The sequence below is a fragment of the Gymnoscopelus braueri genome (assembly GCF_963280865.1).
Source record: "Gymnoscopelus braueri genome assembly, chromosome: 11".
NCBI classification, from domain to species: domain Eukaryota; kingdom Metazoa; phylum Chordata; class Actinopteri; order Myctophiformes; family Myctophidae; genus Gymnoscopelus; species Gymnoscopelus braueri.
In genome coordinates, this window is record NC_137613.1 from 2882631 (window position 1) to 2899247 (window position 16617).

The window sequence follows — 16617 nt, forward strand, 5'->3', positions numbered from 1 at the left end:
GTGTGTCTCTGTGTGTCTCTGTGTGTCTCTGTGTGTCTCTGTGTGTCTCTGTGTCTCTGTGTCTCTCTGTGTCTCTCTGTGTGTCTCTGTGTGTCTCTGTGTCTCTCTGTGTGTCTCTGTGTGTCTCTGTGTCTCTCTGTGTGTGTCTGTGTCTCTCTGTGTGTCTCTGTGTCTCTCTGTGTGTCTCTGTGTGTCTCTGTGTGTCTCTGTGTGTCTCTGTGTCTCTCTGTGTGTGTCTGTGTCTCTCTGTGTGTGTCTGTGTCTCTCTGTGTCTCTCTGTGTGTCTCTGTGTCTCTCTGTGTCTCTCTGTGTCTCTGTGTCTCTCTGTGTGTCTCTGTGTCTCTCTGTGTGTCTATGTGTGTCTCTGTGTCTCTCTGTGTGTTTCTGTGTGTCTCTGTGTCTCTCTGTGTGTCTCTGTGTCTCTCTGTGTGTCTCTGTGGCTCTCTGTGTGTCTCTGTGTCTCTATGTGTGTCTCTGTGGCTCTCTGTGTGTCTCTGTGGCTCTCTGTGTGTCTCTGTGTGTTTCTGTGTGTCTCTGTGTCTCTCTGTGTGTCTCTGTGTCTCTCTGTGTCTCTATGTGTGTCTCTGTGTCTCTCTGTGTGTTTCTGTGTGTCTCTGTGTCTCTCTGTGTGTCTCTGTGTCTCTCTGTGTGTCTCTGTGGCTCTCTGTGTGTCTCTGTGTGTCTCTGTGTCTCTCTGTGTCTCTCTGTGTCTCTCTGTGTGTCTCTGTGTGTCTCTGTGTCTCTCTGTGTCTCTCTGTGTCTCTCTGTGTCTCTCTGTGTGTCTCTGTGTCTCTCTGTGTGTCTCTGTGTCTCTCTGTGTCTCTCTGTGTGTCTCTGTGTCTCTGTGTGTCTCTGTGTGTCTCTGTGTGTCTCTGTGTCTCTCTGTGTGTTTCTGTGTCTCTGTGTGTGTTTCTGTGTCTCTCTGTGTGTCTCTGTGTGTCTCTGTGTCTCTCTGTGTGTCTCTGTGTGTCTCTGTGTGTCTCTGTGTGTCTCTGTGTCTCTGTGTCTCTCTGTGTGTCTCTGTGTCTCTGTGTCTCTCTGTGTGTCTCTGTGTGTCTCTGTGTGTCTCTGTGTGTCTCTGTGTGTCTCTGTGTCTCTCTGTGTCTCTCTGTGTCTCTCTGTGTCTCTCTGTGTCTCTGTGTGTCTCTGTGTGTCTCTCTGTGTCTCTGTGTGTCTCTTTGTGTGTCTCTGTGTCTCTCTGTGTCTCTGTGTGACTCTGTGTGTCTCTCTGTGTCTCTGTGTGTCTCTGTGTGTCTCTGTGTCTCTGTGTGTCTCTGTGTGTCTCTGTGTGTCTCTCTGTGTGTCTCTGTGTGTCTCTGTGTGTCTCTGTGTCTCTCTGTGTCTCTGTGTCTCTGTGTGTCTCTGTGTGTCTCTGTGTGTCTCTGTGTCTCTCTGTGTCTCTCTGTGTCTCTGTGTGTGTCTCTGTGTGTCTCTGTGTGTCTCTGTGTCTCTGTGTGTCTCTGTGTGTCTCTGTGTGTCTCTGTGTGTCTCTGTGTCTCTGTGTCTCTGTGTCTCTGTGTGTCTCTGTGTGTCTCTGTGTCTCTGTGTCTCTGTGTCTCTCTGTGTGTCTCTGTGTGTCTCTGTGTCTCTCTGTGTCTCTCTGTGTCTCTCTGTGTCTCTGTGTGTCTCTGTGTGTCTGTGTGTCTCTGTGTCTCTCTGTGTGTCTCTCTGTGTGTCTCTGTGTGTCTCTGTGTGTCTCTGTGTCTCTCTGTGTCTCTGTGTCTCTGTGTGTCTCTGTGTGTCTCTGTGTCTCTCTGTGTCTCTCTGTGTCTCTGTGTGTCTCTGTGTGTCTCTGTGTGTCTCTGTGTGTGTCTCTGTGTGTCTCTGTGTGTCTCTGTGTCTCTCTGTGTCTCTGTGTGTCTCTGTGTGTCTCTGTGTGTCTCTGTGTGTCTCTGTGTGTCTCTGTGTCTCTGTGTCTCTGTGTGTCTCTGTGTGTCTCTGTGTCTCTGTGTCTCTGTGTCTCTCTGTGTGTCTCTGTGTGTCTCTGTGTCTCTCTGTGTCTCTCTGTGTCTCTGTGTGTCTCTGTGTGTCTCTGTGTGTCTCTGTGTCTCTGTGTGTCTCTGTGTGTCTCTGTGTCTCTCTGTGTCTCTCTGTGTCTCTGTGTGTCTCTGTGTGTCTCTGTGTGTCTCTGTGTGTCTCTGTGTGTCTCTGTGTCTCTGTGTGTCTCTGTGTGTCTCTGTGTCTCTCTGTGTGTCTCTGTGTCTCTCTGTGTCTCTCTGTATGTTTCTGTGTGTCTCTGTGTGTCTCTGTGTGTCTCTGTGTCTCTCTGTGTGTTTCTGTGTGTTTCTGTGTGTCTCTGTGTGTCTCTGTGTGTCTCTGTGTGTCTCTGTGTGTCTCTGTGTGTCTCTGTGTGTCTCTGTGTCTCTGTGTGTCTCTGTGTGTCTCTGTGTGTCTCTGTGTGTCTCTGTGTCTCTCTGTGTGTCTCTGTGTGTCTCTGTGTATGAGGCTGTGGATGGAGAGAGAAATGAATGTGGAATTATTCTGCATAAATAATGTGCAGAATGATTCCCAAGCAATTTATTCTGGTTGTTTTGACAGAGTCACATCACAGGAAGCCTGGCCTTTTCTAGTGGCGGGATGCGCTGTCTGGTTCAGTGTAGTTAAAGAGCTTGATTTGTCTCCGCTGTGTGCGCGTGCAGGGACGCAGGAAGTCATTTATGCCAAGGGGGGCTGGGTTTGGCGGGGGACTCCGCACGCGCGCGAAGTGCGCGTGCGCGTGCGCGATTTTTTTTTCACATGTGTCCCGCGATTCTTTTCAATTTTTTTACGTTTTTTCACCTTTTTCAACAAATATTTTATTCCCCAAAGTTAAATACATCATTGTTTTAATATATAAGTGTGTATATAGACTTTTAAAATGATATATATTTGTTTAATTTACAAAAAAAAAAAAAAAAAAAAAAAAAAATCAAATTTTTTTCAAATTTTTTTCTTTCTCTTCCTCACCACCAGGGGTGCTGCAGCACCCTCAGCACCCCACTTCCCGCGTCCCTGTGCGCGTGTGTTTGTGTGTGTGTGTGTGTGTGTGTGTGTGTGTGTGTGTGAGTGTGTGTGTGTGTGTGTGTGTGTGTGTGTGTGTGTGTGTGTGTGTGTCTGTCTGTCTGTCTGTGTGTGTGTGTGTGTGTGTGTGTGTGTGTGTGTGTGTGTGTGTGTGTGTGTGTGTGTGTGTTTGTGTAACAGACCATAGACCATATTCACACGGCGGCCATATTGGAATTTAACATTGAAAGTTTCGCCACCCGGGGTGGCTACTTTCATTGACTTCATAGAAACATGGCCGCCGTGTGAATATGGTCTATTGTGGATAAAGACACCATAACAGCCCTCCCTCCCCCCCTCTCTCTCTCTCTCTCTCTCTCTCTCTCTCTCTCTCTCTCTCTCTCTCCCCTCTCTCCCCTCTCTCTCTCTCTCTCTCTCTCTCTCTCTCTCTCTTCCTCTGTTATTTACATGTATTTACGTCCCTTTAACCACATGAACCCTCTTGTGTCCCGATCTACAGATTTACGGTGAAGAGGTTGGTTGTAAACAGAGACAAAAAGGTTCAGACCAACTACAGAGCCCTGGGTAGAGAGAGACCCCAATCACTGTCATAAAGGCCAACATTTTACATTTTCAAATAGCCAAAGTATAAAATAGCATGTAAAGTAACTAAGTACATTTACTTAAGAACTGTACTTAAGTACACTTTTGAGGTACTTTTACTTTATGGGTGTATATCCAAGGTTCCAATACTTTTACTACTACTCCACTACATCTCAGAGGCATATATTGTACTTTTACTCCATTACAATTATTTGACGTTTAACCACTTCAGCCGTATATACATTTCGGCCAAAGATTTTAATACATTTCATACATTTGAAAACATGTTAACACATTGTGTGCCATAAACGGTCCGGACCGTTTTTGACCCATTTTTTTTTCATACGTGGGGCCCACGTGGGGCGCTCTAACGAAACTTTGGGATCATCCAAGGAGTCTCTGAGAAGGAGAGGCCGGATGTGGATCCATGTCAAAAATCCTTCCGGTCGGCCTCTCCAATGTTAGCTCCTTCACTAAAAGCTTAATATCTCCAACGTGGTGGAAGTGAGCCGTTTTCGATCGGCGATCACTCTGCAATGGAGGATCGCGTTAGAAATATTATGGCGTTAGTCGGGACCCTCCACCGTCTCGCACGCACGCTTTGTTTACATGCACTTCCGCGTCGGGGCTTCTACAGCACGAAACGTATCAACGTAAGTGGATGGAAGAATAGCAGGCACTGAACGTACAATATTTTAATAAACCTCTGGCACACAATGTGTTAAACATTCTGCATAAGGAGTATTTTTACTTTTTTACTTAAAGTACATTTTGATACCAATACTTTTGTACATTTACTCAAGTAAATATTGAATTCCAGACTTTCTTTTTTGTAACAGAGTATTTCTACATTGCAATATTGATACTTTTACTCAAATAAAACTTGTTAGTACTTTTTCCAACACTGTTTGAGTTATTTGTGATGTCGTGTTATGGAAGGCTTGCAGCATGATTATATGATACAAAAAACACTTCACTATGCATGCCATGGAGAGATCATTAACATGATTTAGCATAATACTGTATGTGAAATGAGAGATTCCCCTATTTCTATCCATAAGCGTAAATACAGGTGATGCTGGCCCTACATTAATGCAGTGATCATCATAATATTATGAGCTTTAAGCCTCCTTGGAGCTTCCAGACCATCTGTCTCTTCACTGAGTTGCTCAGAATAGTCAAACCGCTCGGGCATTCTCTCTCTAATCCTCAACATAACATATATGTATGTATACATATCATTCTCACTAATCCTCAACGTATAATATCATGCAGAATGTGATATGATGACGTATAGGGATTATGTCATTATCCATAGTCCACTTTGTATAAATCATCATGATTCTGAACAACACCTAGAATCAGTTGCACACATCACCAATGGATGTAGTGCATATACAAATTGGTACATTGCTCGCCACGACCGCATTGTCGACATAGTGTCCGATACAGTCAAAAAAATGTATGCCATCCAGTGCAGCAATGTACAGACACTCAAGAGTGTTAGCAGATTGGTTTGGTTTAGCTTGTGATGCCTTTGCTAACATCCCAAATACACCTGATGTAGTTTTTGTTGACACCAGACGTTCTGATTTTGGAGGTGACGTCTTTGATCTATACATGGACCAGGCTTTCCAAGATAAGCATTCTAAGTACCAACCGCTACTGAGAATTATTATTGTGTGTGTGTGTGTGTGTGTGTGTGTGTGTGTGTGTGTGTGTGTGTGTGTGTGTGTGTGTGTGTGTGTGTGTGTGTGTGTGTGTGTGTGTGTGTGTGTGTGTGTGTGTGTGTGTGTGTGTGTGTGTGTGTGCGTGCGCCACACGCGTGCATGTGTGAAGGTTTAATCACTTTCAACCAGGAGGCTATGTTTATCTACTTTATGAGCCGGTACAGTAGTGGCTATGTTTTGGCTATTTTTTTAAAATAGGGCTTAAAGCTGCAATCCATAACTTTTATGTCCCTACCCTTGATTGGAACCCGGTTCAAACCATCCAAATGTCCACTACAATTATTTGAAAACTTTAGTTACTTTGTAGATTTGTATTATTATTACAAAACATACTTTAACCTCTTCAGCTCTAATGCATTTTGGCCATTTGAAAATAGCCGATCTACAAGCTCACAATGCGTCGTGATGCGACTCATTGTGAGCTTGTAGATCTGCTATTAAAAACAAATGTGTACACATTTTATATGTTTGAAAACATGAGGAATGGGACATTCTGCATAATGAGTACTTTCTACTGTTGGTACTTTAAGTACATTTTGATACCAATACTTTTGTACTTTTGCTTAAGTACATTTTGAATTCTGGACTTTCGCTTGTAACAGAGTATTTCTACTTTGCAGTATTGATACTTTTACTTAAGTAAAAAAAAAAAGTACTTTTTCCACCACTGCATGTCATAAAGAGTGGATGAGGATGGATGAGGATGGGTGAGGATGGATGAGGTTGGATGCTGTGTGCACTGGCCTCTATTAGAGCCACAGTGAAACAACCTGAGACAGAATGAGGTCATCCGTCTCCCAACAAAGACCCAGGCTCTTAGACCCCACGTATTCTACTGTATTATGCACTATATAATACTGTATTATACAGTATGGATATACTGTACAATACAGTATATACTTAAACCATTACATTTATTTAGTTTTTCCTATGGGGGTCCCTGGAACAAAACACTTTTGAGATGGGGGTCCGCGGCCAAATACATATAATGTCTAATGGGTCCTTGACATGAAAAAGCTTGAGCACCACTGATATTATAGCAACATAGTTTGTTCAGAAAGCTGTTAAGATTTAGAAGACATTTGTAGAATCCCCCCAGAAGCAAAGAATGTGAATGAAAAATGTTCACTTTAAAAATATATTTATATTCAAAGATTTGACCCATTTTCATGATTTTTCAAAAAAAAATTAGATCTACAAGCTCATAGCGCAGCACTCGCTATGAGCCATTATCTCTCGCTATGAGATAATGGTTAAAGAAAGTGGTTAAAATCTAAAATGACAGATGCTATCCAGTGGTGGAAAGAAACTAAGTACATTTACTTAAGTACTGTACTTAAGTACAATTTTGAGGTATTTGTACTTTACTTGAGTATTTCCAATTTCCAATACTTTTACTCCTACTCCACTACATCTCAGAGGCAAATATTGTACTTTTACTCCACTACATTTACTTGAAAACTTTAGTTACTAGTTACTTTTCAGATATAAACTATGATATAATGAAACACACATTAACCACTTTAGCCCTATTTTATACATGTGAAAATAGCCGATCTACAAGCTCACAACGCGTCGCATCGCGACGCGTTGTGAGCTTGTAGATCGGCTATTTTCAAATATTTAGTACTTTTACTGTTGGTACTTTAAGTACATTTTGATGCCAATACTTTGGCTACTGTACTTTTACTACTGTACTTTTACTCAAGTACATTTTTTATTCTGGACTTTTACTTGTAACAGAGTATTTTTATATTGCAGTATTGGTACTTTTACTTAAGTAAAGAATGTGAGTACTTTTTTCCACCACTGATGCTATCCCGGTCTGTAATGGATTAATATAGTAACACCTCAGCATCATCAGCTGTGGAACTCACAGTCAGTCCAGTGAACAAACCCAACCCGTGGCCACGTTTACAGACGTATGGAGCTAAACGCTTCCTAAAAGCCTCCAGCTATAGGAGGGAAGTCGAGGGATTTTAATAACAGACGTAAACACAACATCTGCGTCTCGCTCCCCCCGAGGTTCCTGCACTTTTCCTTAAGAATATTCCTGGTGAACTATTGACTTTAAGTTGTTTCTTCTACGCGTTTGTCTTTTCTTGGCGATGTCTATTTTCTTTCACAGCATGTAGGAGGCTGTAGCTGCTGTTTGTTTGTTTGTTTGTTTAGAGTTAATCTCACAAACCACTGGACCAATGCAAGCACATTTCTTGTGCTCACTCACTGCCAGTACGCATTTATTTTTCTTCACATTTATATCTGTGAAATATTGAACTTTCATTATTTGATCATGGAAAGAGGCCGGCTCTCATCTGGCTGAAACTTTGCCCAGATATGGATTCAAACGCCATAATGTATATTTAATAGATGACTGACATCACAGGCTGTGGCCACACGAAGTCTGAGATTTGATCGGATTTGTAAAATCTATTATTTTGATTATTATTACGAAACCACTTCAGACCTGTACTACTTTCGCAATTTGAAAATAGCCGATCTACAAGCTCACAGTGCGAGCTTGTAGATCGGCCTATAGACGCTATCTATAGCTATAGATAAACGTGCCATAGACGCTCGACAACGCCGCTATAGCGGTGGATTTGAACCCACGACCTCTGCGGTGGTGGGCAGCTCTGTGCCACCAAAGAGCTGTCATCACTGTTTTTAAATGGTGTTAAAATAATAATACATAAAAGGAAGGGTTTTGGACGTCTGACAGCAACAACATGTCCTTTGGTACTGAGAGCCACTAACTGTGTGTCTGCTTCATAAATGTAGATACTTAACATTCATGGGTCAGGATGTTCCAGACCGTGAATTAAAACACAAACACTTCAAATACTTCAGAAACACCGCAGGCAGCGCTGACTCAACATTCTTTTCATCTTCACAGAAAAAACTAATGTTACTAATGTTTTTCCTTTAAGATGTTGCCAAGGAGACATAATAACGTTTCAAGGCAGTAAACAAGTTTAAATGATTAATATTCATGAACGGTTATTTGTCTGAGTGACCGTAATGTTACAACGACAACAACAGCTGTGTGATAATGTGTGTTTATATCGCATAATACATAACCTCAATTATTCACAAAGACAACCAGATAAAACTGCATTTGATTTTTGATCAACACTTTATGTTAGTAAAGCGGTTAGTGTGTCTCAACAGCCGTCCTGTGAACCTTCGGGTCAAACAGGGAGAAAAAATGCATTCCATGCTTTATGCCACCAAAACGTAGAATGCCTTAATGACAAAACCTAATTAAAGATATTGACTCCCTAGTCCCTACTAAAAAAAAAAAAATACAATAATGGCTGATGGCAAATCTTTGAATACATACATTTTTAAAGCGAACATTTGTGACTAAAATCTTTGCTTCTGGAGGGGGAAGGGGGGTCCTTGGAGCCAAATATTTTCAGACGGGGGTCCGCGGCCAAATATGTAACATTTTCCTTGAAGGGTGGTCCTTGACATGGAAAAGTTGGAGGACCGCTGATGTAGCAAACATACGATTTGAGTTCCCTTTTAAAAAGTATATATTCAAAGATTTGCACACATTTTGACGATTTTGACTTGAGCTTGTATATCTATTTTATAGCCAAATAAATCTTAAAATGACACAGATGCGTTCCCGGACTGAATGGGTTAAAAATACAATAGTCTGGCAATGCCAGGCTAACCTTTGAACACATCCTCTGCCCCGCCCGCCCCCCCCACCCCTCCTTTCTCTGTAAATATATATTGTACTGAGCTGCCAGTGACATGTATCCCCTCCCTCCCCACCTTGACGGGGAATCCCAGTGGGACAGCCGTTTCAATTTGGAGGCTCGAGCCATGATGGTTATCTTTTGTTCTGTCGGCTCTGTGATAGAATTACATTAAATGTTGTTTGTTGATGCTATAATGTCACTTTGGAAAAAGGTTTAAGGGCAATGAATGTATCTTTATCTACATTTTGTTGGCTTTAGTCTCAGCTGGTGTCATGGAACCACGTACTTGGGGGATTCTGGGATATGACTATAATATACAGTATACATCATAGCTCTGGTCCATAGCGGAAAAAACATGTTTTAGTTACTCCAGTGCGCCACCTACAGATCTTGTCAATAGAAAAATGCCATTGACCAGATCTGTAGGTGGCGCACTAGAGTAACTTAAATATTTTCCTGTCCGGTGGAATATTTTCTTTTTCTGGTCAAAAAGTGTATTTTACATGGAAGGTGGGGGGGCTGAGAGTCTTTCCACCCAGGAGAGAATGCTTTCAACACATTAAAACCGTCTTTGTTTTGGCGAGTAGCAAAAGTGTATTCTTTATTTTTACTTAAGTCAAGAGATACCGGCGATATGAAACCCGAAGAGTCACACAGCATTAAGGAGAACTCCTAATGCTATGGACCAGAGCTAGCCGGGTCTGCGCCGTGCTGAGTGGCTGCAAGTCCCTGTTGCCTGCATGCCTGCATGCCTGTATGAGCTACAGTATGGGATATCTGAATTTCCTGTCGGTATCTATCTCTATCTATCTAGCCATATCCCAGAATCCCCAAATACAGTACGTTATTCCATGACACCAGCTGAGACTAAGCCAACAAAATTCTCTATATATTATATAGAGAATTCTGCCTCTCTCTCTCTCTCTCTCTCTCTCTCTCTCTCTCTCTCTCTCTCTCTCTCTCTCTCTCTCTCTCTCTCTCTCTCTCTCTCTCTCTCTCTCTCTCTGACTGACTCAGCAGCAGCAGTAACACAGGCAGCAGTAAGGACACACACACACACACACAAAGTGATCAAATACACACAATGAGATCGGGGACACCGAGGAGGTGACTAGATGTTCGTGTCTCACCTGAGGGCCTCGGCCGTGCCACTCTTATGGATGCAGGTGACCTCTCTGGTCTGGTAGCCCACGGTCAGGTCCCACAGCTTGCCTCCCTGCCGGTTCTGCCGGTTCCTGTTGCGTCTCTTCTTGATGAGCTCCCTGGTCTCTGGATCTTTGACCTTCCCCCTCTCCCTCAGCCTCTCCCGGACCTTCTCCCTCATCTTCTCCCTCTTCTCCTTGTTCTTGGCCTTCCTCTGTCTCTTGGGCCGGTCGGCCTGCCTGGACGGCTGGTCCGCCGGGTTCCTGTTCAGCCTGTCGGCCCTGCGGTTCGCCCTGGACGCTCTGTCGCCCTCCCTGGGCGCTTTTTCGCCTCCTCTCGACGCTTTGTCACCTCCTCTGGATCGTTTACCGCCTCCTCTTGCGGGTTTATCACCTCCTTTGGGGGGTTTGTCGGCCCCTCTCGGGGGTCTGTCGTCGGCCTGTCTGGCCTGGCGGGGTAAAGGCACGGCGCAGGACCCCCAGGAGCCCACCCTCACGCTGTAGAGAGACTCCTCGCCGTCGCAGGGGCTCGGCCGACACGTCTGGAACTCCGTCAGGTTGGGGCAGGCGGAGCCTCCGAAGAGGGGCGGAGCCAGCACGCGGCGGATGCGGTTCTGCAGGCCCGTGCCGCAGGTCTTGGAGCAGACGGCCCAGGGGCCGAACTCGGACGCCACGCAGTCCCGGGGACACGGGATGAGGCAGGCCTGCTCCAGGCGCGGCTTGGGCTCGAAGTACTCGCAGATGGCCGGGTCCTCGGCCGGCTCGCCGTCCGCCTTCTGCACGCAGCCCACCTCGCGCGTCTGGATGCCCTCCTCGCCCCGGGTGCACACGGCGGGGGGCGGCCGCGCCAACCCCCCCGCGCCGCCGGCGCCGCTGCGCATGGACACGGGCACGCACTGGTTCCACGCGCCCAGCTGCCAGTCGTAGAGGTCCTTGTGGCGGTCGCACACGTGGAAGCAGCCCTGCTGGTTGGCCGGCCGCTCCGCCTGGTCGCAGTTGGTGTGCAGCGTGGTCCAGCCCTCCGAGTGGGCGCACCACACCGCCCGGCTCTGGCCCCCGCCCGGCCCGCACTCGCTGCCCATACACCTGCCCCAAGGTCCTGGAAGATGAACACAGAGGAAACATACAGGACATCAGGGGACAGTTCATCAGACGGAGGCATTATACGTAGAGTTCATCCATTAACAATATACATTCAGCGTAGTGATAGTTCATGTACAGTAGGCACGGAAGGCAGGAGGTTTATATATTATGTTGTTCACACTCCCGGGAACCCCCCCCCCCCCCCCCTCATTCGCTAACAGGCTAATTGATTCGTACTCCCACAAGTCAGTATACTATACGTTCAACCTCTCGTCATTTTCATTCGCTACAAACCAACCCATTCACGCCCTCATACCCACAGTGCAACTCTGGCGGTTCATTTGAGCAGCCTCTGTTCTCTGTTCATTCTACGGCAGGGGTCTTCAACAGGTGGTCCGGGACCCCTAGGGGGTCCTCAGAGCTACTATAGGGGGTCCGCCAAATCTTTGTGTGATAGGATTTCTTTTTTTTTACTTTAACCACTCGAACCCTAGAATTCCTTTTCTGAGGGGAACATTAGCCGAAAATAGCAGATCTACAAGCTCTCAACGCCTCACGCTGCGAGGCGTTGAGAGCTTGTAGATCGGCTATTTTTGGCAAAGAGGCTAACATTCCTCCACCTCCCCAGCCTCCTCCCTGTGTGGCATTTGGTTCTTGTTGGTGGGATGGTTCTGTGGATTGTGTTGGGATATGTGGTGGTTTGGTTGTGCATTAAGGGTTCAATGTTGTGTTTATGTAATAACTGTATGTTATGTTAATGTTTGGAGGTTTGTGATTGCAGATCTGTGACATGTTTGCACAGGGATTCTGTAATATCACATGAGAGCAGAGTCACACCAGCAAACTGAATGCAATATCATTGCAATATATGGTAATGGTTAATACATGGTAAATGGTTAAATAATGGTGTTGGTTATTCCTGAGCTGAAGTGTCTAATGAACTAATACATGTGCAATGTCTCCCTGCTCTTCCATTGGGACGTTTAGACCATGGTGTCCCGGGTATAGGACTCTGCCTGACGCTCATAAACCCCAATATCTTCCCTCCCTGGTCAAAGCAGGGATTCCCTCTTTGGGTGAGCAGTATAGATATTTGGTCTCTCTCTCTCTCTCATGCGGGAGAAAACAAACAACTTTATGGATTGCAACTTTAAATGGACGTTGCAGCACTCAGATGAAAAGCAAAGTAAAGAGACTGATTGGATTTCCAGTCAACCGTCTGATCGACTCTTTAAGATTTCAAACAGCCATTCTATTTTACACACTTCTGTGACCACAGAATGCACTAAATAAAAAGACAGCTGAGATTCATTCTTTGTGAGTCAACCAACCATTTAATCAACTCTTAGTAATATTTTACAAATGTTTGCTTTAAAAAATATATATTCAAAGATTTGCACAAATTGTCACGATTGTTGGCTCATAGCACGGCACTCAGTGCCACACACTATGAGCTTGTATATCTGCTATTTTTGAATAGACATCTAAAAATGACAGAGATGTGTTCCCGGATTGAATGCGGTTAAGTGTTGCCATTCATGATCTCAAACAGCTCTGCCGTTTTTCCACACTTTCTGCAACCAGAAAATACACCAGATAACAAAAAAGAAAGCTTCTAGCTCACATCCAGCCTCGTACCTCCCACAAGCAGAGCATGAGTCACACAGATCCTAAAGTGCCGGCGAGAACACTCTCTAATGCCTTTACACATTAACCCATTAAGACCAGGAACGCATCTGTGTCATTTTAAGATTTATTTGGCAATTTAAAAAAATAGCAGATCTACAAGCTCACAGCGCGTCAGCGAGTGCCGCGCTATGAGCTTGTAGATCTGCTATTTTTTTGGAAAAATCGTGGGAAATGTGTGCAAATCTTTGAATATATATATTTTTAAAGCGAACATTTTTAACTCAAATCTTTGCTTCTGGGGGGTCCCTGGAACAACATATTTTGACATGGGGGTCCGTGGCCAAATACATATAATTTTGGGTAGTCCTTGACATTAAAAACTTTGATAACCACTGATATTATAGCAACATGAGTTTGTTAAAAAAAACTGTTAGGATTTAGAAGACATTTGTAGAATCCCCCAGAAGCAAAGATTTGAGTTAAACATTTTCACTTAAAGGAGGAGTTCACCCAAAAAAATACTTATTTTCTATCAATTGCACACCCTATGAAGCCTTGAATCCATGGATTATTTTTAGTTTTTGTCGCATTCCTAAGACAATAATTTGATTCCCGTCTCCTACCGGCTAATGTATCCGGTAGGAGACACAAAGTACATTATTTGTGTCTCCTACCGGAAATACACACGGTCATCAAATTATTGTCTTAGGAATGCCACAAAAACAAAAATAAATCCATGAAATCAAGGCTTCATGGGGTGTGTAATTGATAGAAAATAAGTCATTTTTGGGTGAACTTCCTTTAAAACAAAAATATAAAGATTTGCAAAAAAATTCATCGCTATGAGTTTGTATATCTGCTATTTTTTAATAGCCCAAATACATCTTAAAATGACACACAGATGCGTTCCCGGTCTTAATGGGTTAAATATCCGCAGCCTAAGTGCCTCTGAGAGCAATAAGAATGCCCTGACAAAATACACACTTGACATTAAATCGCTTCTCTTTCAATTTCCTGATTGCACTTTCCCGGGGATTTATGAGAGAGGCACAATTACAGGCCCAGGTAAACATGGTCTGTGAGCGCTAAAACACCGCCGGGGAGGGAGGAGGGATACTCACTCCCTCCAATCAATAGCCCAGGAACATTAACCCATTAAGACCGGGGAGGCATCTGCGTCATTTTGAGATTTATTTGGCTATAAACATTTTTTTTTCATAGCGCTCATAGCACTCATAGCGCGGCACCGAGTGCCGCGCTATGAGCGCTATGAGCGCTATGAAAAAATCTTGGAAAATCATTGATAATCATTGATAATCTTGGAATATACATATTTTTAAAGCCAACATTTGTAACTCAAATCTTTGCTTCTGGGGGATTCTACAAATGTATTCGAAATAACCCTAACGCATGGTGCTATAATATCAGTGGTTCTCAAAAATTTGGCCGTGGACCCCCATCTCAAAATTGTTTGTTCCAGGGACCCCCAGAAGTTGTAACAGAGTAAAAAATGTTCACTTTAAAAAATATATATTCAAAGATTTGCACACAATGTTCACAATTTTTCAAAAATAGCAGATATACTGTACAAGCTCTGTCGGCTCTGTGGTAGAATTACATTATTTTGTTTGTTGATGCTATAATGTCACTTTGGAAAAAGGTTTAAGGGCAATGAATTTATCTTTATCTGTTTTTTGTTGGCTTAGTCTCAGTTGGTGTTATGGAATCACGTACTTGGAGATTCTGGAATATGCCTATAATATACATATAGCACTTGGTGCCGCGCTATGAGCTTGTAGATCTGCTATTTTTGAATAGCCCAAAGACATCTTAAAAATAACTGACACACAGATGTGTTCCCGGTCTTAATGAGTTAAAATGCCCTGCGCTGTGAGGAATAGCATGGTCTGGCATATAAAAGCATTAGCGCTCTGTGTTGGACCTGGACTGGCCCCTGGGCAAGGCATTACTTATAAAGGCTAATTAGGTTATTAGCTGGCTGGTCGCCGAAGCCCCGCTCGGAAAGAAAAAATAAAGAGAGAGAGAGAGAGCATCAATCTTGATGTGATTTGAGAACAAACACCATGGTATAACGGGGTCAGAGCGCTTTAACCTGCAGGGCAGTCTGTCCTTTGATACAACTAAACATACATCAAAGATTCATTTCTAATTTTTGCAAATAGAAATGAAGTACTTTAGACGTGTCATTGTAGGAGAGTCACGCCACTATAATTATAATTAGAGAGAGAGAGAGAGAGAGAGAGAGAGAGAGAGAGAGGCAGCGAGAGAGAGAGAGAGAGGTAGCGAGGGAGAGAGAGAGAGAGAGAGAGAGAGGGAGAGAGAGAGAGAGATTCCTGCTGAATCACAGTGTCCTCAGGATCAGACGGTTGAAGGTTATTCCCAAAGTGTTTGTGTGCAAACAGTGTGTCGCATCATGACTGCATGTCACATGACTGCATGTCACATGACTTGACCTCGTAGCACTGGCCCTAGCCTTGAGCGACCTTGCAGGATTATGCAAAGGCTACAACGTAACTTAGAGATAGCATGTTCTGTAGACAGATGCCAGGTCATTGTTGACCTGGCATTGACCTGGTATTATCGTGTGTCCTTGCTTATACTGTAAGTCGCTCTGGATTAAGAGTTTCTGCTAAATGCCTAAACTGTAAACTGTAACAGCCTGTGTTTGGATCATAACAGAGTGTTTATGAAACGACCAACCGTCTGACAGAATGGAGCGTCCAACCCAGAGCCATAGAGAGAGAGAGTTCCCTCATGCTATGGGCTGTAGTTCGAAACATTGGAACTTCCTCATCGAGATAGACAGAACATTTCCGCATTCCATTCATACAATGGGAGTCTATGCTTTAGTGTCGTCACTCTCATACTAGATCACAGGTCAACCACAACATGAAAACATTGTCAGTATCTAGTGTACTGGTCCTCACACCACTGGGAACAGGTGATAATTCCTCCAAAACAACTGAAGCCACTTGTAACAGTTGGCCGATGGCTAAGGCTTCAGGAAAGCAGGTTTATCTGTATTCATTTACCCCCCAAAAAGTCATGTGAAAGATAGTATACAGTGTAGGCCTATAGGCAAAACATAACCAACTTGATGAAGCCCTGTATGGATGAAAAGTTGTTCACTTTTGGTTCACATTTTTTGTTGAAAGACGGGAGAACAGTCCATCGTGTGCGGACGGACATTCTCTTTTTCTTCAATGGATTATTTTTAGGTCCAGCACCGTGTTTAAAGAAACTGTGGGGATGTGCATTATCCTACCTTCTTTTAAACAAAATTACACTCCAATAACAAATAACAAGACTGGCAAAAAATGTTCCAAAAATAGAAGATAAGGAATAAATACTTAAGACAGACAAACTAAGAAGAACAAACAATAACTCAAGAAACAGGATATAACCTTCCAGGAAGGAGCTGGCAGCTCTCTCCTGGGTGTTCTTACTGTCAGCCTCCCTTTTTATAAGCAGACGAGACAAACCAAACACAAATGAGTAGTCATTTGCATCAATTAACACAAACAGAGGCAAACCATGGCCCATGAGTTGATCTACAATTACATCAATGTTTTCTCAAACGATTTTCAACACACATTCCATGGAACCAAAACACTCACAAGATTCAAATGAGACAAAATACGAGATAAACCAGGAAAACAAACACCCCTCCTCCTCACTTGGCACCTTCCCAAATCAACAGGACTGCCAGAGACAGGT

At 43.8% G+C, this 16617-nt stretch overlaps 2 protein-coding genes across 2 annotated transcripts in view; one reads left to right on the forward strand and one right to left on the reverse strand.

The window, feature by feature from the left end:
* thsd7aa (thrombospondin, type I, domain containing 7Aa) overlaps positions 1-16443 on the reverse strand; it is a gene marked incomplete at both ends in the record, with an annotated part of 158541 nt that extends 142098 nt beyond the window's left edge. The window contains 2 exons of the mRNA XM_080441696.1: positions 10156-11266; positions 16305-16443. Coding sequence (XP_080297822.1) covers positions 10156-11266; positions 16305-16443 — 1250 coding nt within the window. The remainder of the gene's footprint in view (positions 1-10155; positions 11267-16304) is intronic.
* LOC308094783 (protein NLRC3-like) overlaps positions 1-16617 on the forward strand; it is a 293741-nt gene that overhangs the window by 186822 nt on the left and 90302 nt on the right. The gene's annotated exons all lie outside the window — the stretch shown is intronic.